The sequence below is a fragment of the Alternaria postmessia genome, assembly GCF_024291825.1.
Source record: "Alternaria postmessia strain BMP 2775 chromosome Unknown scaffold_75, whole genome shotgun sequence".
Lineage (NCBI taxonomy): Eukaryota > Fungi > Ascomycota > Dothideomycetes > Pleosporales > Pleosporaceae > Alternaria > Alternaria postmessia.
The window spans coordinates 103,340-129,784 of NW_026260148.1; the positions used below are offsets into that span (position 1 = coordinate 103,340).

The 26,445-nt window shown below is 50.3% G+C and overlaps 10 protein-coding genes across 10 annotated transcripts; 6 read left to right on the forward strand and 4 right to left on the reverse strand.

Annotated features, from left to right (window-relative positions):
• Positions 1-126: 126 nt before the first annotated feature.
• On the reverse strand, positions 127-928 carry J4E82_008809 (uncharacterized protein; the record flags this gene model as incomplete). The annotated part of the gene is made up of 2 exons (XM_051735040.1): positions 127-762; positions 818-928. 2 exons carry the CDS (start codon positions 926-928, stop codon positions 127-129), a joined length of 747 nt encoding a protein of 248 aa, XP_051585223.1.
• Positions 929-4,184: 3,256 nt separating this feature from the next.
• On the forward strand, positions 4,185-6,106 carry J4E82_008810 (uncharacterized protein; the record flags this gene model as incomplete). The annotated part of the gene is made up of 6 exons (XM_051735041.1): positions 4,185-4,587; positions 4,643-4,834; positions 4,885-5,219; positions 5,269-5,402; positions 5,452-5,855; positions 5,913-6,106. 6 exons carry the CDS (start codon positions 4,185-4,187, stop codon positions 6,104-6,106), a joined length of 1,662 nt encoding a protein of 553 aa, XP_051585224.1.
• A 1,119-nt stretch (positions 6,107-7,225) lies between these two features.
• On the forward strand, positions 7,226-9,254 carry J4E82_008811 (uncharacterized protein; the record flags this gene model as incomplete). Its single annotated transcript, XM_051735042.1, has 5 exons — positions 7,226-7,336; positions 7,403-7,659; positions 7,712-8,945; positions 8,993-9,148; positions 9,198-9,254. 5 exons carry the CDS (start codon positions 7,226-7,228, stop codon positions 9,252-9,254), a joined length of 1,815 nt encoding a protein of 604 aa, XP_051585225.1.
• Positions 9,255-11,190: 1,936 nt separating this feature from the next.
• On the forward strand, positions 11,191-12,730 carry J4E82_008812 (uncharacterized protein; the record flags this gene model as incomplete). The annotated part of the gene is made up of 3 exons (XM_051735043.1): positions 11,191-11,327; positions 11,380-11,399; positions 11,445-12,730. 3 exons carry the CDS (start codon positions 11,191-11,193, stop codon positions 12,728-12,730), a joined length of 1,443 nt encoding a protein of 480 aa, XP_051585226.1.
• Positions 12,731-12,948: 218 nt separating this feature from the next.
• On the reverse strand, positions 12,949-13,671 carry J4E82_008813 (uncharacterized protein; the record flags this gene model as incomplete). Its single annotated transcript, XM_051735044.1, has 1 exon — positions 12,949-13,671. The coding sequence occupies one exon, from the start codon at positions 13,669-13,671 to the stop codon at positions 12,949-12,951; it is 723 nt and encodes a 240-aa protein (XP_051585227.1).
• A 923-nt stretch (positions 13,672-14,594) lies between these two features.
• J4E82_008814 (uncharacterized protein) lies at positions 14,595-15,854 on the reverse strand (the record flags this gene model as incomplete). The annotated part of the gene is made up of 1 exon (XM_051735045.1): positions 14,595-15,854. The coding sequence occupies one exon, from the start codon at positions 15,852-15,854 to the stop codon at positions 14,595-14,597; it is 1,260 nt and encodes a 419-aa protein (XP_051585228.1).
• Positions 15,855-17,875: 2,021 nt separating this feature from the next.
• On the forward strand, positions 17,876-20,428 carry J4E82_008815 (uncharacterized protein; the record flags this gene model as incomplete). The annotated part of the gene is made up of 1 exon (XM_051735046.1): positions 17,876-20,428. One exon carries the CDS (start codon positions 17,876-17,878, stop codon positions 20,426-20,428), a length of 2,553 nt encoding a protein of 850 aa, XP_051585229.1.
• Positions 20,429-20,768: 340 nt separating this feature from the next.
• Positions 20,769-21,931, forward strand: J4E82_008816 (uncharacterized protein; the record flags this gene model as incomplete). The annotated part of the gene is made up of 6 exons (XM_051735047.1): positions 20,769-20,892; positions 20,951-20,983; positions 21,042-21,129; positions 21,178-21,249; positions 21,298-21,331; positions 21,389-21,931. The coding sequence occupies 6 exons, from the start codon at positions 20,769-20,771 to the stop codon at positions 21,929-21,931; spliced, it is 894 nt and encodes a 297-aa protein (XP_051585230.1).
• Positions 21,932-22,332: 401 nt separating this feature from the next.
• J4E82_008817 (uncharacterized protein) lies at positions 22,333-24,051 on the forward strand (the record flags this gene model as incomplete). The annotated part of the gene is made up of 1 exon (XM_051735048.1): positions 22,333-24,051. The coding sequence occupies one exon, from the start codon at positions 22,333-22,335 to the stop codon at positions 24,049-24,051; it is 1,719 nt and encodes a 572-aa protein (XP_051585231.1).
• Positions 24,052-24,286: 235 nt separating this feature from the next.
• J4E82_008818 (uncharacterized protein) lies at positions 24,287-26,026 on the reverse strand (the record flags this gene model as incomplete). The annotated part of the gene is made up of 3 exons (XM_051735049.1): positions 24,287-24,348; positions 24,432-25,223; positions 25,333-26,026. The coding sequence occupies 3 exons, from the start codon at positions 26,024-26,026 to the stop codon at positions 24,287-24,289; spliced, it is 1,548 nt and encodes a 515-aa protein (XP_051585232.1).
• Positions 26,027-26,445: the final 419 nt, after the last annotated feature.

Here is a 26,445-nt window from a genome sequence, read left to right on the forward strand (position 1 = left end):
CAAGAAGGGTTGCATACTGGACAGAGCTGCAATTTAGTATCGAGCAGCGAAGCCACTTACGAGTCTCAAACCATGCCACGGCAGAACAAAAGCCGTCTCAGATGAGCATTGGCAAGTATATTATACTTATACCCCTTTCAAGAAATAACCCGAGTTAGTGTCGTTTCCACCTACCCGTGTACTCTTCACATCGTAGTCTTTTGTAACCTTGATCGTACCAAGTTCACCCTCCTGAGCTGATTTCAGCGTCCGTAATGGTATGTTACCTTGTCGGCACAACTCCTCTTCCGACTCTGTCGCAGTAACCCCTTGTTCCAACCGTGTGATACTTCCTCTATGAGCCCTCTTCCCCCACTTCGATCCGCCCGGGCCCTTTCCTTCTGAACCAATCGTTATGATCTGGCCAAGTGAAGATAGTTTGTACCCTTTCTGCTTCGAACTACCTCGCTCTCCTCCTCCTGATCCGTATGAAGGTCCGCCCGCTACTCGCGTCCAAAGTGCTTTGAGACTTGGCAAGTTGACGGCGATGATAGCAAATTGTATCTCGAGCGCAGCAACAATTACCATCTTTCCAAGCACCCATGATGTATCCGGCGAGTTGTTTAGCTCCATGAGAGGTATGAGTCGGAAACACGCAATAATGACGGAACTGCTGCCAAAGGCCATGACTCCCAGTACTGCTGCTTTGCGCCGAACTGACATTTGGAGTTTCAAGACTGTATGTATGGGGAGGATGAGGATGTAGAAGTCTTCCAGGATGTTCTATCTAGCTGTTAGTGCCTTGTCAGATAGTGATTTAGGTGTATTCGAGACTTACGAGGACAGATGGCCCTATGAGAAGGACGAGTTTGCTGATACAGATAGCATCGGGATGCGTACCTGGATGAAGAATCTCATCAAATGGAATGCATTGGAAACATGCGAGCATGATGTTGATAATCAAAATTGCAAGGTTCAGGACTCCGCCAATGTATACGGCTATTCGAAAGGTTTTGCTTGGGGAGAGGCGCAGGTAAAAGAGAAGGAAAGCCGATTTGATTACCCAGTGAACTGAGTAATAAACCACTTCTTCTATGAATAGCCACTGTTGTCTGTTCAGCTCAGTCAAGATGAAAATCTCGTATTAGACCGTACCTTGACAATTTCGAGCTGTTGGACACCGCTCAACGTTTCCATGTGTAGTCCACATCCCCAATACACGAACATGTGCAGGACAACTTGTTGTCCAATGCTAAACAACTGCACTTTCAGTCAATACTGATAACATAGATATACTCCAGGGCATAGGCACATACCAGGATTAAAATGGCAAAGTTGTCATCCCAGCCACGAGTCCGTAGGACAAAATGCCGACAGTAGAAGCGTAGGAATACAGATGTAGTACCAAGAAAGAAGGTAACATACGCTACAGCATAGGCCAAAGGCTGTAGAGTTGTCAATCCCATAGTAACGAAGGCGTTTCTCCCGAGTGGTTTAACATTGAATTCGAGCGGATGCTCGCTGTCTCAAAAGAAGTACTCGACAGGAGTCGCATAGTAAACTGCAAACAGACACGTTCGTCATGGCCAGTTGAGGAACAGTTTCAACATTTCCTAACCGACCCCATGCTTTTTTCCTACCGCCCCCACGGGCTCACAAAATAGAACGTAGGAAGGATGCCACCGTGTATGAGGCCGAATGCGAGCATGTGTTGCTAAGATCGGTGAAAGACGTGCGTATCTGAGCTTTGTTGTAACGTATCAAAGACAAGATATTCCACATCGCCCAGGATAAGTGGTGCCTGCCTAACCGCCGCGCATGATTAGGTTTTTGCTTTACTCCGTTGAGACGGTTCTGCGGTGCGGGAGGCTTCCCTTGTGGGTTACGGCTCGACCCATGTACTAACCTGGCGCACGCGCTTCCCCGAGCCGTCAAGCTGAAGCCGAGGAACTGGTTCGGTCTAGAATAAGTACACTCAAACTGCTACTCAAGCGTTGTGTTCACCACATGTCTGCAGGCTCTAGCACATACGACTATATAACGTACCAAGAGTCAGGCGTTAGGCAGATCTGTCCTCCCGAAAATCGTACCTGGGTACTGGGAAGGATTTCGAAAAGGATGTACGGAGATGGGGGGCCTAGCATGAACCGCGGAAAGCGAAGGATTCTCTCGTATCGCTCGCGTGCATGAAGAAGATGTGACTTCCTGTTGGTGGTGGAGGCGCGTGTGCGTGTCGACAAGGGCCGGGACGCGTGGTTGCCAGCCGATTCCCCGCCCCACACCTAGGGCTATCTCGCCACTCAGCACGTCCACCAGACCCTAGTAGCTTGACTTGCAATCTCCTTCTTCACTAGCAAATTCCAGCGCTCCGGAACAGTTCCTTTTCATAAGAGCATTGTGATAGGTGAGCGGGTGTTATGGCCGCTTGCGCCCGCACACGGTCGACCCTGGTTTTAGCTTCTTCAGGTCGAGAATGCAGTAGCGGAGAACAAGGTAGTAGAATAGGGTAGCACTAACGCTCTGTGTAATTCCATCTTTCAGAGTAAAGCACTATCTCGTCAGGCTTAACTTGTGCAAGGCATTCGCTATTTCTTCCCTTCAGCGTAACATACGTCATGAGAAGTCAGGGTTGATCCAAACAGCACTGTCACATATATTCCTCCTATCTTCTGCAAGATCGAACGCCGTCTGCCCATTCACCATTATGTCGATCGTTGTGAACCCGAAAGAAAGTTCCTCAGGAAAATCATTTTCAGGGCCAAAGGTGTTCCGCCAGCACACTGAGGTGCATTTTTTGTTACTATTTGACTCTACTTCTGTGTGGTTGTTGTGGTTGTACTTCGCACACATATGGACGCAACCAACGAGACCATTCACCTGGCCTTTAACATGACTTGACCGGCCGTTAGAGTTGTTGTAGGCATCATTGTAGAGTTTGAGAAACAAGTAGGTCCCGCTGTTGTCGTAGTAAGGGTAGACAGTGCTGTTACACGAAGGACAGTCGCGAGATAGCGTGGGTTCAGAGCTGTTGATGAGGCCAACGATGGCGCTCGTGCTGATCTCTTGCGTCGACAACATGGATGATGGTATTACAGATCAGAACTGAATGCTGGATGCAAGCACTCTTGAACTGCTGCTGCTAGTGTTGTCGCTGGGCTCGTTGGACTTGCGTTTTGCGAGCGTGCCGCCTACTCCACCATCACAGCGCTAGCGACAACTTCGATAGCGGCAATTATCATGATCCAAAAGTTTCTCTTGCGCAGACCGCACGTAGGTGTGACCTCATAGTTTGTAAGGATTTTGAAAGTGCCGTGATCGCGAATAGGAGCGACTTCTATTTCAGTGCTGGGAGCGACCTCCAGATCAGAATATGGATGCGACGTCGTATTGCAAAGCTCGCGATAAAATATGAGGATTACTTGAACAAGAATGATAACGGAGATGTCTTTTCTGGTTCGAGAGGTCGCCTTCATAGCCAAATCTGAGGCTCTGAGGTCCAACTGTTGGGCCGGACTGTCTAATATCACAGCCACAATGTTAACAGGATAGAGACGAATTCAATTAAACTCGATACCGGCGAACAGCCTCATAGGACACAAATCTTCTCTGCTGATATCGCGTAGGAGAGCGATAAGTTGGGGCCTGCCAGATCAGATCTCGCCCATATTGTGCCATAGATATATATGACCTTACCCATATTGGTAGTCATCTTTTGCGAATCTTTGAGTGGATCATGTAATGGCTCACAGCCTTCGTTAGAACTGCTTTCGTACAAGTTGAGTCTAGCCTCTCCGCGCTGCAAATGCAGTGATGAGAGGCGAGGCGAGGCATGGGTGCTGCAGGGCTATATGCAGCTAACGTGCCCCTTCGCCTATCAAGAGCAGTCCAGTAGCCGCTTAACGGCGGGGAACTGCAAGGAATTTAGGTAAAACGTACGGCCTCCAAGAAGGATGCGCATTGCTGCTGTACCCTGATCGTGGGGGCACTCGAACCGCGAAGCATGATGCTAGCTTTCCGTACATACGGAGGTGTGCTGGAAACGAGCAAGTGGCCAAGTAGCGTATTGCTACGGATAGCTATATTGCAACCCACTGCACCCTCTGAGACAGGGTCTCAAGTCGTCATCCAAAGCCTCCTTCGTTTTTCTTACTTCGCGAATCCAATCAGGGAGCTTTGTGTTGAGCCTCAGAGCTTTCGCGACGACCATGGACGTCATTCGAGATGCTGTACACGATGCCGCGCAGCGTAGTGTATCACAAGGCGCCATTGCAGCAACCCTGTTCGGCATTGTCTTCCATGTATTGATTCGACCATTCGAATTTGAGCTGATCATGTTCCATTTCATGGCGGCTTCTACTCTGACCTTTTTCGGGATGTTTTACACCTTTGGCTTCGTGAAAGCCCTGGCCTTTGCAAGCTGTTTCAGCATCGGATTGCTTGGTAGCATTGCTTTATACCGATTAGCCTTTCACCGATGTCGAAACTTCCCAGGGCCGACCGCTGCTAAAATCTCAAAATTCTACGCAGCGAGACTTTCGGCGAAGAATGTACAGTACTACAAGGAGCTGGAGAAGATGCACGGTCAGTACGGTGACTTTGTGCGCACAGGTGAGCGACTAAGTACCCAGGACTCCATACGCGTGGATTCTGATGAGCAACAAAGGTCCCCGAGAGATCAGCGTTCTACGCAAGTCGGCTGTTCCAATTCTCTATGGTCCCAATTCGGAATGTTCGAAATCAACATGGTATGGCCAGACCGGCAACGACCCGAAGAAGTGTTCGATACACATGACGCGTGACTTCAATGATCATCGCCTTCGCCGCCGTGCTTGGGACCGTGGCTTCTCCATCAAAGGTATGCATGAATTCGCAAGGTATGTTGGAGGTTCTTCTGACTCTTAGCAGCGCTCAGCACATACGAGCCACGTATCAAAGCAAAGGCAGACTTGTTTAAGAGTCAATTGACAGAGAAAGGAGGAAGCTCGATGGATGTGTCCGCCTGGTCAATGTTCTTTAGCTTCGACGTCATGGGCGAGGTCGGTTTCGGCAAAGACTTCAACAACCTCAAGAGTGGTGTAGAACATGTTGCCATTAAAGGAGTTCATGCTCACATGACGATGTTGGGGATCATGAGCACAGTTCCGTGGTTGCTCAACGTCTTGAGTTCCATTCCTGGGGCGGCAGCGGGTTATTCGGACTTCTTCTCTTTTTGCGCAGATCAGATCAGGGAGAAACACAAGGTATGTTTCATGGTCGTTTCTTGAGTAACAACGGGTTGACGTAGCCTAGACATGGAACAGCGAGAAGTATCCGCAGGATGTTGTATCATGGTTACTCAAAGCTGTAAAAGAGAAGGATGCTTCAGCTTCGCCAAGTGCAGCAGCTCTCGAGGATGATTCGAGGGTGATGATTATCGCTGGAAGGTGGGCAATCCGAGAAAAATGATCGAGCAACACAGCTAATACGATGTAGCGAGACAACAGCCACTACCCTCGCCGGAGCTCTCTTCTACCTCGCCAAATGTCCCACTAAGCAGAAGCGACTCCAACAGTTCCTGGACCAAGCGATGCCGGGTGGATACAGCCAATGGTCATACGAGAAGGTCAAATCAGTCTCTTACCTGGATGATTTTCTCAACGAAACGCTGCGACTTCGTCCCGCGTTGTTGACTGGTGGAGCGCGAGAAACACCAGCGAAGGGCATCCAGGTGGACGAGACATACATTCCTGGCAATACGAACGTGGTAGTACCAGTGTCGCTCATTCAAAGAGACCCGCGATGGTGGCAAGAGGCTGAGGATTTCGTTCCGGAGCGATTCGGCGAAAGGAAGATACAGATGGAGACGGACAAGGCTCCGTACTTGCCATTTTCTCTAGGTAGGTACTCCAATCCGGCTACTGTTCGCGTGTCGTAATCAGCTGACACTTTTATAGGCGCGTACAGCTGCCCAGGCAAGAATCTAGCTCATATGAGCTTGCGCATCTCTCTTTCGATGATTGCGCAGAATTTCGACGTGAGTTTCGCATCTGGAGAAACTGGAGAGGAGTTCGAGAAAGAGATACTGGACACGTTCACCGTGACGCTTCCGTCTCTTCAGCTACGGTTCACGCCGCGAACCAGTGCTTGAGGATTACGCGATGAACGTCGTGAGCCATGCGTCATGGGTATGCTTGACGTAGGAGCTTGAGAAGTACAAGACTGTGTGCTGACAGCAAATGATCGATCGCGTGCAGCGACGCAGGATTTCCAAGATTGGGTAGACTTGTGAGTGAAGAGACGAGATTGCCAAATAGGACCGAGGTCGAAGAGAGGGTCGTTAAACCGATAGCCATTACAAACCCCTCTACAACCTGGTTTTCAGATCGCTAGCAATGATATTCCGGGTCTCCCGTATGCACGGGCAGACACTAATGGATCTCCTGCGCAAGCGGCTTGGCTGGGTGTTGTCTAGATTCCAACAACGACATGGTAAGGCAACGCGAGCACGTTGGAACTCGTGTTACTGGTAGTGCCAAACGTTCTTTAGAAGCTATTGCACAGCTATGCCCGTTGGATTTGGCCCAGATAGCTAACGTGCGAATGCCAATGACGTCATTGGAACCCTCTCTGTAAGACGAAAACCATCATATCCTAGCGAGAACCTCCTCCGTTGAGACTTCAGCGCGACGTTCAGAACAAAGCAGATACTTCAGAACGTAATCTTCTTCCGACCTCAGGTGTTTGTCTGGTCTGCGCTCGGACTTGTGGCTAAGTCATCATGCGGAAACTTCCCGATCAGGCATCACCCCTTATGCCTGAAGCCTCCAAATAAACTATAATTTTCGGCTCAGGACAATAATGCACTCTTTAAGCGACTGACTGTGGGCTGTACGATTGCTACCAAGAAGCCAATGTTTCATATGTAGCTGGAATTCCTCGGTTCACTCCGATAGTAGAACCTTTTCTGGCGAGTCTCCTGCGAGATGGCTAGCCATCCATGGCTAGACCTAATTGCGTCCGTTCGCGTTTAACTCCCTGCCCGCAGACCGGGTTCGGGGTATCACAGTTCCCAAACTCTCGATGCGAACTTTTTGCCCAGGATTCCGAACAAATCAAAACCTATGGGTGAATCCGTCAGTGGGAATACCACTAGGAATGCCCAGGCCTTGGGACAAAAGAAGCATGTATATAGGTAACCATGATGACCCGAGTTTGGTAGAGTATCACCAGGATCTCTCCTTACCTTGGCCTTCCAGCGCTGCCCATCATGCGTAGCTCATTGTCACTCGTTTATTTGGCCGTTGCTATAGTCTCTGCTGTACCGGTCGCGGAACATGAGAAGAGACAGAGCGCAGAGTTCGACTATGTCATCGTTGGCGTACGTTGTTTCCACCATATATCGCGCTACTTTGCAGAGGAGTAGTTGCGCTAATGCGCAATACAGGGTGGCACCGCAGGTCTTACACTTGCGAATCGTTTGTCCGAAGATAGCACCATGAAAGTCGCTGTGATCGAGGCTGGTGGTCTCTATCAGGTTACGAATCCACTTTTGTCGTCGACTCCAGCTGGAGATGTTTTGTGGGCAGGCTCTAGCCCTTTGGATCAGAACCTTCTTGTGGACTGGAATTTCATCACAGCCCCTCAAGCAGGTGCGAATGGTAGGAAGATCAAGTATGCCCGCGGAAAATGTCTGGGTGGAAGGTAAGCTTCAAGACTCGGGTTTGGACAAAGACATAGCCACTAATGTGTGAAGCTCGGCGCGAAATTTCATGATCTATCAGCGGGGCGACCGTGGCTCCTACCAGCGTTGGGCAGATCAAATCGGCGACGACTCGTACACTTTCGACAACCTCATGCCTTATTTCAAGAAGTCGATCAAGTTCACGCCACCCAACACCCAGCTTCGTGCAAGCAATGGGTCGGCCGAATATGTCGCAAGTGCTTTCGATGCCAGCGGCGGACCGCTCGATGTGTCCTATGCGAATTATGCGGGCCCTTTCTCAAGCTACATGGAAGGTGGCATGAATGGCATCGGCATCCCAACCAGACCCGACTTCAACTCCGGAGAACTCATGGGAGCGCAGTACTGCAGCTCCACGATCACGCCTGGTAATCAGAAGCGAGCTTCGAGTCAAACAGCGTTCCTTGAGGCTGCTAAGAACCGTCCTAATCTCAAAGTGTACTCTTTGACACGAGCTGAGAAGATTATCTTCGATAGTGAGAAGCGTGCCACGGGTGTTCAGCTACCCTTTGGCTCCATCCTTACCGCGAAGCGAGAAGTTATTCTCTCCGCTGGTGCTTTCCAATCTCCCCAACTGCTCATGGTCTCTGGTATTGGTCCTGCCGCACAGCTGACGAAGTTTAACATTCCCGTCATTGCTGACCGTCGTGGTGTTGGTCAAAACATGCAAGACCACATCTTCTTCGGCCCCACCTACCGCTACAAGGTCCAGACATTGACCAAACTAGCCAACGACCTTCTTTACGTCGGCGCCCAATTCGCATTCGACTACGGCCTACTCAAGAAAGGTCCACTTACCAACCCCGTCTGTGACTTCCTAGGCTGGGAAAAGGCTCCTCGAAACCTCATCTCTTCAGAAGCTGCCGCGGTACTAGATCAGTACCCTGCTTCTTGGCCTGATATCGAGTACCTTTCTGCGCCTGGCTATATCGGAGATTTCTCCAATCTCTTCGCGACTCAGCCAAAGGATGGTTACCAATACGCATCCATCCTTGGTGCTATCGTGGCCCCCCTCTCTCGTGGTTCGGTTACCATCACGAGCTCCAGCACAGCCCAGCTCCCTTCGATCGACCCTGGCTGGTTGACCGATCCTACCGATCAATCTGTCGCCATCGCCATCTACAAGCGCACACGCCAAGCTTTTGCTACGGATGCCATGAAGCGCGGACTTGCAGATACGAAGGAGTATTTCCCTGGTCCTAACGTTCAGACTGACGAACAGATCCTCAATACCATCCGTGATACAGTAGGTCTACTTTGTATTCGTTTCACCGCATATACTGACAAGAGCAGTTGATGACTGTGTGGCATGCGTCTTGCACATGCAAGATGGGAAAAGTTGATGACCCTGATGCAGTTGTGGATAGCAAGGCGAGGGTTATTGGTGTGACAGGGTTGAGGGTTGTAGATGCGAGCTCGTTTGCCCTACTACCTCCTGGACATCCTCAGGTATGTTATCTCCTGTCGCTTCGTCAGTGTCACACTAACCTCCAATCAGAGTACGGTATACGCGTTGGCTGAGAAGATTGCGGATGATATCAAACGCAGCTGGTAGAGACCTCGGGGTCTGTCGGGTAGGCACGCACGCAGCATTGCGTAGTACGGTTTCAGCGCCAGGGTAGAGCATCTCTCTGCCCAAGGATATACGGAACTCAAATCAGCTTCCGATGCGACATGCGACGTCTAGTTCTTCGCTCCGCGCGAAATTGTCTGTTTTGTGATCGTGTTGACAACAGAACTCGCTGATATGGCGGGCTACGGGCGATCCTGGCGGCAGCGCCCGCCCAGCCCCACCATCCTTCCGAAACGCGTGGCCGAACCAATAACACCCTAAATTCAACACCACGCAATTCTACCAACATACGTCGAATTCGAGCTGCACTTGGGTCGTAGCATCGTCAGAGTTCATTGAAGATATATGTCGTGCGCAGATCCCAGAAACTGTCCTTGCCCACCGATATATGTCGATGCAAAGGTATTTGTGTATCTCTGACCAGGTTACGCGTCACGCGCTTCCAAAGCCAGCGATTCCTCCACATTGAGGGTGAACTACACTGTAGCATTTCATCCAACAGTTGTCTACCCATTCGCCAAAAAGAACCACTATGTGGAATACTACCTTCAGGAACGAGTTCCTGAGCACAACAGGACGGCAATAGGAAGCAGAAACCAACCAATGTGGCACATTCGAAGACGACTTGAGCTGAGTCGAGCAAACGTAGCTTACAATTAAACCACCGGTTCTTATGATAATACTCACTTTGGTGTGAGAGATTGCCACTGGAAGTCCGCAAATGTGACACTGCCAGATGACCACTGTTACTTTCCGGCAACCACATTGATGTTTGACCCTCCATCAACAGCTGTGCGCCTTCAACAGTTGACCAACCACGGCGGTCAAGACAGCAAAGAGGATCTCAACTCACTACGTCTCGAGTCAAAGCTATCCTGATCCCCGCCACCACCTTTCCCTCTCCCGCTCGACCGCTATGAAACCCCCGGCTTGGTCAAAGCGTGTGTCCAATGATCGCATCGAGCCGGTAGTAGCTACGTTCAAGGCAGTATGCACAAGAAAGGTCCACCTGCCTATGGGGATATCGACACAAGCTGCATTTGAGGTGTCATCGGTGCAGTCGAGTAGTTCATTTCCGATGTGCAGACTCTCTAAGCCAATAATTACAAACTGTGGGAGGTTCGGAGATAGCTTTCAGCTCATGCACGCAATGTTCTAAACGGTTGCCTCGTTTGATTGCGTCTCGACTTAGCCGGTCAGTCTTTGTGCTACGCACCATCCCTTTCGACGAATGGCACACTGGCGCTTAGAACAAGGCAAACAACATCGGAGACAAGCCTCCCCGCCATCTTACACATCCAAAATTCATGATATCCGCGACTCTCAGCCTCATTACTCAGGGGCTAGATTCGGGTTACAGGTCTTTATTTATTTAGACCTTCCCAGAACGCTAATGTTCTCGAGCTTCTGGTATACGAGTGACCTACAGCAAAACAAGGCCTCACTTCGGGTGAGTTCACTTCAAAATGTGTTTTGATTGTTTGGCTAATTTGATGTGAGACTAACAAACATATCGCTTGTCGAAATGGAAGCTATGGCGACCTCAACCAGCATGTCTTGCAGTGACGAAGAGTTCGAGAAGCCGACGACGAGAGCGCACTCAATTTGGAGACTTTTCCAGATCGCTTTCGCTTTCGCAACAGTGTTCTTCCCCTTGGTTTTTGTAGCGACATTGTTGTGTCTTTTCGTTACGATCCCTGCCTGGACGATACAGGACCCGCCGGAAGAGAATGCAAACCTCCCCATTGACCCTCATGATGAATCGTTCCTAACGACAACGGTATTAATCAACAAAGTCGCGCTTACCAGCTCGTTTGCCTCCAACGTTGCGCAGTGGGCCGCCGTGCCATTTCTGTTACTTTACTCGTTTCTCGTAGCGCTTGAGCTGTCGAACCGACACGAAGTAATAGACCAAGATATGAAAAAGCTTTTACATGGCGACCAAACGTTCCTTCTAAACTGGACTGTACTTCGATTATGGCGTGCTCGGAAGACAAAGATTGCGAGTGGAACCAGGATCGCCGGTATTGGCGCTTTTTTATGTGTAATTCTTACGTATGTATCTTTTTACGTCCGCCTAATGTCAATATGCTAATCTGTGGATTAGATTTCTTCTGCTAGTCGGAGGTAGTTAAGCTCACCGAGAACCCTGAACGAAACTGACAGTAATAGACAAAGTATTGTCAGGAACTCTTGCTCCAACGTTACAGCGCGTCTATGAAGGCACGTCCCCAGGCCCTAACTATGTGCCAGGCGATCCCCCGTTCTTTGGCGGTTTCAAGATCAATGAAGCGATATGTCCATTCAATGAAACGATCATTGGTAGCTACGATCACGACGCTTTTCCACCTTGCACAATAAATGGATCGAGCAAACCTTGGACACTCTTGGACGCTCCATCAGCATATCGAGTGCTTGCGACAGGACTGTTGAATCAAACAGGAGAATACAACAACGAGGATTTCAACACCCTAAATGTGGCCTGGGATGCTGGCGCATTCATATACACCCAGCTTGTCACGCATATCGACGATGTCACGGATGAACAGCACGTTCTTTACTTCAATCCATGGTCAGCTGAGGAATACAGCGATAGCCCAAAAGTCAGCAAACTAGATCTGACAAACCAGGATGTAGAAAGAGTTGGTATTGATTACGTCGCCGAAACGATTTCCGTTGTAACCGAGTGCACTGCAATCACTACGGACTGTGGAATCTACAACACTACAAGTGATGCTTCCTCGATACCATATCACTGCTCCAACGGCTTCTATGGCGACTTGAATGAGATACCAGCAAATGGGCTAGAGCGTCTCAAGGGCTGGAACACAACGTTCTTCGACTTTCACAATGACCCTTCGCTGAACGTTTCCATCGCATCCCAATTGAACCCATTCAGCTACAACGTCACAGCTGTTGTAGACAGTATCGATCTGAATGACCCCATTCTCTATGGAGACCCGCAGGTACCCGAAGGCATTGTTGTTGAGATCGGAGACGGGCGTGTGGGATTCGCGATGTCGTGCAATTCTACGGTCTACGACGTTACGTACTCACTTGTCAATGGTAGCATCCTCGTCTTCAACACGACATTGACCGCTCCCAGCATCGCAGCCATGATCAAAGCACCACTGCAAGCTGGCTTTGGTAGCTACGAACTCTTTGAGAAAGCTGCCATGTCGGTATTGCTATCTCATTCGACGATCCTGGACGCGATGGAGCTTGCTTTCAGCCAAACCTTTCTGGCGCTTGTGGCTGGTGTCTACGATCCGGCTCCGTTCATCGAAAAGCGTTGGCGCTATGATATGACGGTCACGAAGATTAGAAAAGCGCCATTCTATTTTCTGGTCGTTTGCATGTTCATGTATGCGATCGTCGTTTTGGTATTCACGTTGATAGCCCTCAGTCTCTTCCGGAGGAGTAATGTACGAGCTTTGCACGCTCAGTTGATGTCTTAAGACCAAGGAAATGCTTGGGCGATAATCTTTTCGGTTTGTTCGCCGCTGAGCAGGATTGCAACTTCTCTCCTTCTTATGTACTATCCCCGTACGCAATATCAAACAGAAAGCAATAACTGCAGTGCAGTAACTTCGTTTGTGGCTACTGGTCAGTATGAATGGCAGTAGAAACTGGGTTGTCACCATATTCGAAATATGATATCTTCTCTAATTGCCTCTCATTGAGAAGTCACTTTCTCTGCAAGCGCTGGCAGCGTTTCAGCAACGATGTCCATCTTTCCAAACACATCCTCTAAAGCCTCTTTTTCCAACACCAAGCAATATGCCGTCTTGAACCCAGCCCTCCCCGCAGCGCTGACGTCCCAGCCATGTGCAGCGGCAAACCAAAGCTCCCCAGCTGTATTCTCAACACCAATCTTTCCTCTCAGCCTTTCGTATGCCTGAACTTCTGGCTTTCCTACACCAATCTCGTCGCATGTAACGACATGATCACCGTCGATGTTGATGTTGCCCTTCTCAAAGTATCCCAGCACTCTTTCGCGATCGCCGCTAGTGAATGCCCAGACTGTCCAACCAGCCTCCTTTATTTTGTCCACACATTCCTTTGCACCAGGCCGAACCTCACATTTCTTGTACTCTTGCATAAAGTACTTCACATCTTCTTCGCTCGCCACACTACGCGGTTCTGCTACTCCAGCGAAGTGCAAGACGCGGAAAAAGATGGATTCGAAAACCTTGGCAAATGGGACGTAAGAGCCCGAAAGCGAGAGGTATGTATATTCACGCTCTGCCGTTTCGAGCCATGCGTAACCAAGGAGACGTGCGGAGATATTGTGGGGCTGGAGTTTAGACCCAAGGCGTTGGTCGATGACGGCGTAGAAGTGCTCGTGCGACACAAGCGTGCCGACTATATCGAAGACGATGTGCTTCGTTTCTGACATGGTGTATAACGTCGGTGATGCGATATTTCGACGTCAAGCCTTCACTCCCTAGTTTGCTTTACGTTGCGCCAAGTTGCTTTTATGTAAAACTGCTCCAACACGTCCTGCGTGTCAACGGGGCGTATATGGTGCTCAACTGACGTCATAGAACACGTGACTTATGAATCCTATCCGCGATATCTGTCCGCCACAGTATTGTATACATGGCATTTTCAACTTTACCATGTATGTAATTGCGGTCTTGGGTTAGGTTTCATAACAATCAAGTGCACTGCGTTGGAAAGATCTAATTATAAGTGTGGACAGCTCGATATTCCCAAGGTTGGTCCTATATCAACACCCGAATACAGCTTTCAGAGCAAGATTTCGATGCTTTTATCTAGCTTTCAAAAGAGCGTTACGGTATCGATATTTAACCTTCTCGCACACTATCAGCGGCTCGTATCTGGATGATCACTGTTGTCGTATCGCTCTCAAGACCAGCGGCTATCTCAGATAGCCACTGCATCCGATTGGCCAATGCACATTCTTTCCCGATTAGGGCCAAAACACCGTGCGATATCAACCGTCCGTTAACGGCGATGCAGATCTGGTACTGCGACGCGTGTTTAAGCTCATGTGGGGAAGTAGAAGGATGAAGATAATGATACGTCATGCGGAGAGAAGAACGAGACAGGGTCAAAGTCATACCCACTATCGCGCGTCACCAGAAGCAAGCAAGGACGACATGTAAAGGCAAGAAAGTGCATTCTATCTAGAGAATCAGGAATGAAACCTGCGCTATCGCGCGAACATCGCTAAGAGTCATTACAAAGAATGCTGTCAAACAACAAATCCCAAAGTACGAGTTCAAAGCCTCCAGTACCCATAACGCTCCAAACACCAAAACCATGCATCATCAGTCGTAATTTTTGCGTTGCCGACTACCAAGCGAGATCGCTCTTCTCGTTATCGTTGCCACAGGCAAGGCCCTCGCAGAAGTCTTCCATCTCTTTGCTGATGGCTGAGGTACCTGTAGGCTCGAGTTGCTGCTTGGCAGGCCAGATCTTCTGACCAGCCTTCTTCTCCTTCATACCGTGCTCCATGACAATCTCGCGGCATCTCTTCTGGAAGAAGAGAGGTCCCTTCTCCATGTGTGGGTGAAGCTCGCCGTTGACGAAGATGCCTGCCTCGATGTTCTTCTGGGCGCGCTCGCACAGGACTTTGTCCTCGCCCATGACTCGCTTGTAGGTGTCACTGATGAGAAGGAAGTCCTCCTGGCTGGAGTGCTTGTTCTTCCAGACCTCGTAGTACATAACGGACTCAGTGGGCGACTTAGGCATGAACTTCTGCATGAAGAGGAAGTGTTTTGTGACAGTGAAGGAAGCGTTGGGGAAGCAGTATGTGGAGCAGATCTCCTGGCCAAGATCCTTGCGGTCTTGGGGCGTCTTGGGGTCGTGCTGGATGTGGTCGGCTGAGCAGTAGACATCGTAGCTCTCGAGGTCGATCAGACCTGTTGTGAGATCGGGATGTGTGCTCTTGCAGTGGTAGCATTCGTTGAAGTTGTCTGCGAGAATCTTCCAGTTGAATGGACCATCAAGGTTCCATGTGTGGTCGAACTCGTAGTCGTTGAAGTCAAATTGGTCGAATCTTGTCTGTTCGTCGACGTGGTCGAACTGTGACTCCCAGGACACCTCAGGCTCTTTCTTCGCATCCATGTTGATCCAGATGAAGCCATTGCGGTCAATGCGGGTGTGAATAGGGAAAAGACCGTTCTTGGCCTTCTCAAAGTTCTGAAGCTCCTGGTAGCCCGGTGCCTTCGCAAGCTTGCCGTTCAAACCGTACGACCAGCCGTGGTACTTGCAGGAGAAGATCTTTGCGTTGCCACCGTCTTTCTCGACGACGGGGTATGCGCGGTGTCTGCATACGTTGTGGAATGTGTTAATCTCGCCAGATCGGTCCTTGGAAACAACAATGTCGTAGTTGGCGACGTTGTAGCGGAGGAAGTCGCCGGGGTTTGCGAGTCTTGACTTGTGCGTAAGAATGAGCCATCTTCTGGTGAAGATAGCGCGTCGCTCAAGCTGGTACATCTCCTCAGAGGTATACCAGTTGGCGGGTAAGGCCCGTACAGCTTGGTTCTCTGGTGGCGCCTGGGCGCCGGCTGAGCCGCCGAACCCAAAATAACTCAGGAGTGACCCGACCATTGTTAAAGATGTGTGTTGGAAGAATGTATAGTTGTACTCTGTGTGAAGTAGTGAGGTGCGAAGAGTAGTCGAAGGTGGTCACTTGGGTGCTGTGCAAGTATACTCGAGAAGATGGAGCTCAGTGTGAGGACGTCGCAAGCATTATTATACTGTCTTCCAATACTCTGCCTCCTCACTCTTATCAAGTAACACAAACGACTAAGTCCCCATGGGGTTATGGCTTCCATTCGCACCCAGGGAGCGATAGCCAGTGGGATGTGGGAACGTAATTCGGCTGCAGGTGACCGTCAGGCGCCACACATTCTGACCTATTTTTCACGTCCCTCCGTTAACGCACGAGCTACCATCGTGATCAAACCAACATTCTAGAAAGCAGGGCTAGAGCTCAACGGCGTCATGTAAGTGGATGGCGTCGTATTACCCCAGAGTAGTTTGATTGACTGTGCATTGACTGCAGGCAAAGATAATGGTGACCGAACGTATAGACCGTTCTCGTCGTTGCCCCTCTTGTTGGCACGGACTTGAATGGATCTGATTTCCAAATACGGACAAGGGACGCCAGCCCAAGGCACCTTCAGACTCCCACCAGCAAGTTCTTGCGGAACTATTGCGGTCGTATTATCCAAAGGCTATCGTGCTCTTATCGAAGATTTTCTTGACGATGTTGATCGCAGCTGTTATCATCGAGATAGCGATGTTATCTAGATGAGCTGTCGGGCTTAGACTCGGTGTCGCAGCTGATAGCGACTGATGGAATGCAGCTCGTGATACTCTGTCTAAGATTGTCGTGCGAATATCGGAGCCCACGTACTATCGACGCGGCGCCGACGAGTGCGAAGTGAAGCGACACGAGCTGCGCAACGTGTACGGCAGGAAAGCGTCACTGGTCTTGATGCCAGCGCCGTCGTAAGCGGGAGATTACTACAACATCTCGCATGTCTCTACCCCTCCTAGCCATACGAGTGATGGTCGGGAGGGTTTGGATACTTTCGGCAATGGCTGTCGTAAATTTTCCCGAATTGTGATGGCAGCGCAGCGCAGTGTCACGTTGGGCTCGCTCTGGCGCTTGAGGTATTAGGGCGACATGACGATATAAGCTGCCATTTGTCTCGCAGCATCGATATGCTGAAGAACGTGCTCAGAAAGAGACCTTTCAGGTAAGCCTTTTGCGAAAGCTGTCCTGAGACTGTCTTAGAAGTTGGGTGTGGGCGATAGGGACGACAGCAATGGGTTGGCGTTATGATCCATTTTTCCCTGTCGTCTTGCACATCGTGCGGTGCAAATGCTGATCCATGGGCTTGGTGCTCTCGAAAAGCCCTGTAGGATTGAGGCCGGATCCGGGAGATTTGTTGGCGCATGGCTTTTGTCGCAATGGTGGGATACTTCGCATACCGGATTTTTGGCTAGCGATAGGCTGTCGCAAGGCTGATGGCGGTAAATCACCCTCACTTTCAAAGCAGGTGCTCGTCTTTGTCATAATGATGAAATTGCAGCGGGTGAGGTATGATGGTATTCGCGGCAGGACAACCATTGAAGTCCAGCTGACGGGAAAAGCATACTAAGCTCTCCATGCTACGCGTACTTACCTGACTCAGACTCTGATGTCGAACATGATGGAATGCTCGTAGGTGCAATTATCGTGAGAAGGATGGGATGGTGTTGCGCACACGCGAGGCGGGGTTGCGGCAGGCTATGTAGTCCCGAGACGGTTTGCCTCTTCGATCGTTACTAACCCCAAAATGGACATCAGGACCCTACATCCACGACTGGCATCTTCCCCACCAATGTCGTAAGTATCCCATGCGGGGCGGTGGACTGATTTCGTGCATGACTCTGCGGTTGGATTCGCCATGGGAATTATTTTGCCAATTGGAGTTTGCGCTGCGCTTAGTTTCGGCTTCTATGATGGCAGAGCACAGTGAAATGGTCCGTTATCGCGAGCGCAAACAGCCTTAAGAGGAGTTCCTCCTACATTCTTTGGGAACCAATTATCCAAACCTATACTCTTCAACTCTTTTGCAATGGCGACCTCCCAGCGTGTTGTGATTATTGGCGCCGGTGTCGTCGGCACCAACCTCGCTGATGAGCTGGTCTCACGAGGATGGAACAACATCACGGTGATTGAGCAGGGCCCATTGAGCATGCCTGGTGGTTCAACGTCACATGCGCCTGGCCTGGTATTCCAGACGAACCCTTCCAAAACGATGACTTTACTCGCCAAATACACCGTCGAGAAGTTCTCAGCGCTCGAGAAAGACGGACAGAACTGTTTCAACCAGTTGGGTGGCTTGGAGATCGCGACAATCCCAGAACGATTGGAGGAACTCAAGCGCAAACACGGATACGCACAATCATGGGGCATCGAAGCGCACTTGATCAGCCCCGAAGAATGTCTCAAGAAGTACCCTCTCCTTAACAAGGATATGGTGCTAGGTGGTCTTCACATTCCAAGCGATGGCTTGGCACTAGCAGCTCGCGCGACACAGCTACTTATCGAAAACACACGCAACGCGGGTGTCAAATACCTCGAGCATACCGTCGTTACCGGAATCGAACAAGCGAACGGTCAGGTCACCGGTGTGACAACGAACAATGGTTCTGTACCGGCGGATATAGTTGTTTCGTGTGCTGGTTTCTGGGGTGTGGAGATAGGAGCCATGATTGGACTCAAGGTCCCTCTTCTTCCTCTAGGGCACCAGTATGCGAAGACTACGGCTGTACCAGGCCTCCAGAACCGCGAAGTCAACAAGAAGATCAACGCCATGAACGCCGAGTTGCCCATATTGCGACACCAAGACCAAGATCTATACTACCGAGAGCATGGGGAGCAGTATGGAATTGGTTACTATGGTCACCGGCCGATGCCTGTCAAGGCCTCAGATCTGGGTGTAACACCGAAACACGTTGATGAGAAGCATATGCCTTCTCGCCTAGATTTCACACCAGAAGACTTTGAGCCGGCCTGGAAAGCTACCAAAGAACTGCTTCCCATTCTCCGCGAGACTGAGATCGCTGACGGCTTCAACGGCATCTTCTCTTTCACACCAGATGGTGGATCCGTTGTCGGACAAGCACCCAACCTCGATAACTTCTGGGTCGCCGAAGCTGTGTGGGTAACACATTCGGCCGGTGTAGCTCGAGCTGTCGCAGAGACCCTTACGGAGGGTCGTTCGACTGTCGACATTGCGGAGTGCGAGTTAACACGATTCGAGGAAGTACAGCTCAGCCCAGAATACGTCAGCGAGACATCACAACAGAACTTCGTCGAGATCTACGACATCATCCACCCCCTCGCACCGAAAGAGAACCCTCGAAACCTTCGCGTCAGCCCGTTCTATACTCGTCAACAGGAGCAAGGCGCTTTCTTCCTAGAAGTAGGAGGCTGGGAGCGTCCACACTGGTATGAAGCGAATGCGGATCTGGTCAGCACCTTGCCGGATGAATGGAAGCCGGTCGATCGCGATGCTTGGTCATCCAAGTTCTACTCGCCAATCGCTGCGGCCGAGGCTTGGAAGACACGAAACGCAGTAGCATTGTACGATATGACTACTTTCCATCGATTCGAGGTCTCCGGTCCTGGTGCTGTCCACCTGCTTCAGAGATTGACGACCAGTGATGTTTCCAAGCAGCCTGGCGCTATCACCCATACTCTCCTTGTCAATGGCCACGGCGGCGTACTAAGCGATATTTTTGTGTCCAGGATCGAGGAAGACCTGTTCCAAGTAGGCGCCAACACTGCGACCGATCTTGCCTACCTCGCACGCGAAGCACGTCGTCAACAAAAGCACACACCTAGTCAGTGGGCTCAGGTACGAGACGTCACTGGCAGTACATGCTGTCTTGGTCTTTGGGGTCCTCGCGCTGGGGACGTTATCCGCACAATCAGCTCGGATGATTACAGCAACAAAGGCTTGCCGTATATGGGTGTTAAGAAGACGAGCATAGCTGGAATTCCCGTCACGATGTTCCGAAAGTCCTTTGTCGGCGAATTCGGTTGGGAGGTTCAAACCACACCTGAATATGGCCTGCGCCTCTGGGACTTATTGTTCCAGTCGGGCAAGCCCCACGGTCTAGTTGCTGCAGGTCGCGCCGCCTTCAATGGACTACGAATCGAGAAGGGTATCCGAGCCTCAGGTTCAGACATGACTTCTGAGCACAACCCATGGGAGGCTGGCGTGACGTACGCGATCCAGATGGGCAAGAAGGCGGATTACGTTGGTAAAGCGGCACTAGAGCAGCTTTCTAGGAAGGCAGCATCTAAGCGACTTAGATGCCTGACTGTCGATGACGGACGATCCATGGTTCTGGGTAAAGAGCCAGTCTTCGTGGAAGGCGAAAGAGCTGGTTATGTTACCAGCGCCGCTTTTGGTTACACGGTACGCAAGCCTGTCGCATATGCATGGCTTCCGAGCAATGTAAGCGAAGGAAAGTCTGTGGAGATTGAGTATTTCGGCAAGAAGATCAGGGCCACAGTAACTCGAGACCCATTGCACGATCCTCAAGAACAGCGTCTGAGGGGTGAAGGATCGTCCGAAAAGCCGGAGTTGCAGAAGAGACTGAAGTCGTTGTTGTAGGGAGGTTGCTGTAATGTTTGACGACTTTTATGATTGCATATGAGCATCGAAATGGCGTGGCTGGGTTAGCCTTTAGGCGTTCGTCGACTGTATCCGTAGTCTTGTGTTATATGTTAAATTTGATCCGTTCTCACTTCGACACGTGCTTCTGTGCTTGTATCCTGGGCATACGCCAATGTTTAGAGTGTGTTGTGTTCTGAGTGGACTCCATAGTTGAAGCGAACGCGTTTGACAGATGCAGCTTGACGCGTTGCGGAAGTGGGCCACCGGTCACGTGACTAGTGGCATACCTTATCGATAACAAGCAGTAACGTCATCACCTCAGTCATCTCGAAGCTTCATGACATTCCCAAGCCTCCGCCAATTTCTGTTCTGCACCTTCCTTATGAGCCTATTCACTGCAGCCATTAGAAGATACCCACTAGTATCACTTGCTCGACCCGCTTTCAAGGTAATTGCCTACAGTTCTGATCGAGTCATCGAAAACAGCAATTAACGCCAAGCAGCCATCGTCCATACCAGCACGCGCCATGCATATCCAATCAATTCCCATGTGTACGAGCACCCTGATGGAGAATTTTGAACGTCGGATGCGATCTAACCTACTGGTCAGGGGAGGGTTCGGGCAACAACTATGCCTACTTGGTGTCCGATGACAAGACTAAGGAAGCTGTTATCATTGACCCTGCCAATCCTCCGGAGTATGTTAGAAGGCCAAGGAAGTAAGCACACAACTGACTGGGCTATAGAGTTCTACCTGTTTTGCGAGAGCAAACAACCACTGGCGGCCTCAAGCTAACCAAGATCATTAACACACATCAGTAGGGTGATTACTCCTGACGACTCGACTCTGCTAACACACCTGACAGCCACCGTGATCATGCGGGAGGTAATGTAGATGTCGTAAGTGAAGACCCACCACATGAGTCTTCGAGTGCCACTAGCTAACGGCTCTGCCAGATCAAAGCGTTCGGCCTACCTGTAATCGGTGGTCGCGACTGCGATAAAGTGTCCGAAACACCAAGCCACGACAGCACCTTCAAGATCGGGTCTATCAATGTCAAAGCCCTCCACACACCCTGCCATACGCAAGACAGCATATGCTTCTACTTCGAAGATGGAAACGATCGCGCAGTATTCACTGGAGATACACTATTCATCGGTGGCTGCGGACGATTCTTCGAAGGCACTCCAGAGCAGATGCACAAGGCTTTGAACGAGACTCTAGCGGCGCTTCCTGACGACACGAAGGTCTACCCTGGACACGAATACACAAAGGGCAACGTCAAGTTTGCAAAGAGTGTACTGAACAATGACGCTATCAAGAAACTTGACACGTTCACACAAGAAAACAAGGAGACACAAGGAAAGTTCACAATTGGTGACGAGAAGAAGCACAACGTGTTCATGCGTGTGGATGACCCTGAGCTTCAAAAGGTTACTGGCAAAACCCAGCCTATCGATGTCATGGGAGCATTGCGATCCATGAAAGACAATTCGTAGAAGTGGAGGTTTATAAAATATGACAGAATTAGCGCATCAAGTTGTTGTGCTTGGTTAGGAGCACATTCCCGGGATATCTCGGTGAACGACCTCCATAGTTAATTGGTGCTTTTTCTTGTTATTAAGCTAACAGTACGTGTAGCCAAGGAGGCCTAACTGCAGGGAGACATATTAGAAGGATGTACTTGCATGTTCGGTGCTACCCTATAACGTAAATGTTAACGAAGGATGCAGTGGTTGACTCACAAGCGATGACTGGAGTTGAGGTTCGCCTTACTTAAGAACTCCAATATTTATCTGGAAGTACAACATAACTCGGAAGCATCTTTTTCTTACGATCCACTGTGCAATACTCGTCAGTTTGCAGATAAAACGCGTTCAGAAATATTCATTCAATCATTATGGCTACCAACGGCACTATCACAACTGCAAGTAAGCAGCGAGCAAGACGTGGCCAAGAAGAAACGCTCCCACCCCACAAGTACTACGAGAACCGCTCTATCTTGGTCCAGAATCTGCGTAGGGCGGCTCACAAAAATGGCCTCTATTCTTCGTTCATCCCCAATCTCACGGACCTTAGAGCGTTCCGTGAGCGGCATAGGTCCATCGCGACTGGCGAACAGCTGAGAGACGTTGAGTATACAATGCGCGGTCGTATCGTTACGATCCGTAGCGCAGGAGAGCGTCTGCGTTTCTACGAGGTTCAGGTTGGAGAGGAAGAGATACAAGTCGTATGTCAGGTCACCTCATCAGAAGACCTCGAAGCCTACAAGCAGCAACACGAGCACCTGGCCAGAGGAGACCAGATTGGCATAACTGGCCGTCCATGCCGAACAGCGCCACGCAATCGACCTGTAGGCGAACTCTCGCTCTTCGCGCAAAGCGTCATTCTCCTAGCACCAAGCCTGCACATGCTACCTAAGACGCTCACAGACGCTGAGACACGCCATCGTGACCGACCGCTTGACTTCATCACCAACCGCCGCAGCCGCGATATGCTGCGTACTTGGGATGCCATGGAGTCATACATCACCACCTTCCTCCGCAACCGCGGCTACATCTCAGTCGTGACACCCATCCTTTGCCAACAAGCCGGCGGCGCAGCAGCCAAGCCTTTCATCACGCACCACAATGATCTCAAGCAGGACATGTATCTGCGTACGGCTACAGAGCTGCATCTCAAGCCTCTCGTTGTCGGCGGCATCGACCGTGTATTCGAGATCGGACGGGTCTTTCGCAACGAAGATATGGATCTAACGCATAACCCCGAGTTTACAAGCTGCGAATTTTACCAGGCGGATGCAGATTATGAGGTAATGATGCAAGTGACGCAAGAAATGATCTCTGAACTGGTGAAGAATGTGACTGGTACTTATGTCACCACGTTCACAAGCCAGACTGGAAAAGCGAAGGTGATCAACTGGGAGGGGCCATGGGAGCGCATTGACATGATGACAGCGCTTGAACACGCCTGCAAGGTTCAGTTCCCTCCACCATCTCAACTTCATACGGAAGACAGCCGGCAATTCTTACTCAAAATCCTGAGTGATCATAACATCATCTGTTCGCCCCCACACACAAACGCCCGCTTACTCGACAAGCTGGTTGGCGTATACATTGAATCGCGCATCACGAACCCCACATTCATCATGAATCACCCTAAGCTCATGTCGCCTCTCGCGAAGACGCATCGCTCGATTCCTGGTCTCACAGAACGCGCAGAAGCCTTTGTATGTGGCTTTGAGATTTGCAATCTCTACAGCGAACTCAATGATCCTTTCGAACAGCGCGATCGTTTCCTGGAGCAAGCGATGCAGAAGGCTCAAGGGGATGACGAAGCCCACGGAATTGATGAGGAGTTTGTCAAGGCGTTGGAGTATGGGATGCCGCCGACGGCTGGGTGTGGTCCAGGGCTGGATCGTATTATGATGTTTCTGACGAATAACTATACGATCAAGGAGGTGCTGGCGTTTCCGATGATGAGAGAGGAGGGGAAGAAGGGTTGCGGTGCGGTTGCCACTAGTCAATATGGTAAGACGGCGGACAAGCAGGAGCGACTTGCTGAGTTGAGAAGGCAGATGGCGGATCTTGAATCCGAGATCGCGGCGATGGCTGTTTGATCTTGATACATCTCGGACTTGTCGCAAGTTAATACGCTGTGTTAGATGCATTTAGAGTAGCTTTTAGTCGTGTAGAATGACTGCTGAATGAATGGAAAGAGGTGGGAGTAAGATGTTGATTCTCTCATGAAACCGTACCTATCATATCTTAGTCTACTCGTAACACTGACAAGGAGACCAATACCGTGACTGCCATTGATCTATTTGACCCTGCAGTCCTCTTGTCAACACCTCTCTACCACCCGGAAGCTTGACGAACACCCCTCTTAGTAGGCATCGTCTCCTGCTCTTCAGTTCCTGAACCATCAATGTTAGCACTTGCTTAAGGAAGTACTTTGAACACAAAAAAGAAAGCGCTGGACAGGATCATATGTTCGTACTCAAGCGGTGAACCACGGGAACCGAGCTAGGCGGCAAGCTTCCGTATTCGGTGATGACCATGTTGATGTACTGCGCAGGCGTGACATCGTAGAGAACTTGGAGGTGATGAAGGTTCTTCGCGTCGTCGATCCACTTCAACACGTCTGTGGTATCGGCGGGTGCCTCTTCCGATGACGACTTTTCGTCGTTCTTGGATGTTGGAAGACGTGACTTGAGGGGAAGAAGGTCCCGACGCTCGGCCTCAGATAGAATTTCCTCGGCAGGTGCGACTTCGTTGCCGACAATGGAGTCTAGCGCCACCTTCTCGGTGAACTTGACGGACTGGCAGAGTACGATGACGGGTAGTGAGTGGGAGTATGCGAGCATAGATACGAGAGCTGTGCCAACGCGCGAGTAGAGGCGACCGTTTGACATCATCGCGTGCGCACCTAGGAAGACCTTTGTTGCGTCCTTAACTGCGTGTGAGGCTCCTGTGATGAGATAGTACCGCACGGTGATACCGTGGTTTGCGAGCTTCCGTGCCAGCTTCTTGCCTTCAAACAATGGCTTTGAGTCAACCACAATAACTGTAAAGGGTTTGCCAGATTGGTGAGCATGGATGATAGTCTGTTCGACTATCGAGGATGCGGCATAGACCAGAATGACATCGCCGGCTTGGATCTTGGTAGCGGCTAGGTCGCGGATGAGCCTGTCAGCGGCTGTGACACGTTCCCGGATGAATATGTCAATCTCCTCGATCAGATCTCGCTTCGCCTCATTCTCTGGCGTTGCAGGGTCTATTTTGATAATGACTGGAAGGAGTCAGTATTTTATGAATTACTAGTTGATAAGTTCTGATGCTCATATTGAGCGTTTTGAGCCGTGCCTATTACGTTAGTTTAATGTGAGATGTCAACTTACTATCCTTGAGCCATCGGATAGCATTTCCCATACTAATGCTAAGCGGTCTACAGCTCTTTAGGAACTCGATCTGAGGACCAAGGTGGTGGCTGGTCAGATGCCGGGCTAAACTGTTTCCTGGAGGTGTTTGATAGGCCTCGATGACTGTCTTGAAAACTAGCAACATGGCCACCATACGTGCCGTACTACCACATATGGCATAGCTGCTATACTGTAGGCCAAGCGCGAGGACTGAAGGGTGTACATCTTTTGACGCACCGACAAGGGATTGCTGCTTTGGTTGGCTGTAGAGATGACCGAAGAAGAGGCCAGTCTGTTTTGGTTCCTTGTCCTTCTTCGCTCTTTTTTCCGGTTCCTTCAAAACCGGTGCATTGGCTTGCGATGGTCGTCGCCGTACTGGCCCTGGTCTTGATTGAGCGTCTTTTGATGTTTGCTTTGGGTCCTTCTGCTGTTTTTGGCTGTCCTTGGATGGTCCTTGTTGTTGATTTGGTGGGCCACCCGCGGCTTTGGCTTGGGCTCGTTTTGCTTGCTTCTCGGCTTGCTTTTGCTTTTTCAACTCCGCTGGCGAGAGCTTTTTAGGCGCGTCTGTGGCAGGAGCGGCTTCGCCATTTGTTGTTGCAGGTACGCTTTCTTGGGATGGTGCTACTGCCGCAGCAGGTGCCGGCGCTGGCTCTGCAGCAGGTGTTTCAGACATGGCGATGTGATGTTTTTATTGTCGTCGACTTTTGTAAGTGGAATGTGGCCAGTCAGGTGTCAGACGCTCCAACGTGGTGGGGCAATATGAAGTGTTGTGACGCGAATATGGTCCCCAATCGAGTATTTTTTGAAGTCGTCCGATATCAGTGGACCGAAATAGTTAGGTGGAGCAGTGCAACGCGTGGATCGAAACGTGTTGCTGGGCAGGCGGAAAATTGATAGAGACTCGTGAATTGAGTCAGAAGTTTGGTCGCTGCTTCGAGTTAGCGCGAAAACGGAAATGTCCCGCATTAAGCTAGCTGACCGGGATGTTGATCACCCGGGGATGTTGATCACTCACAAATCTCAGCACTCCCACACAAAACACGTGTTTATTTTCTTAACGTAGCTATAATTGCCACTCCGTACACATAGACT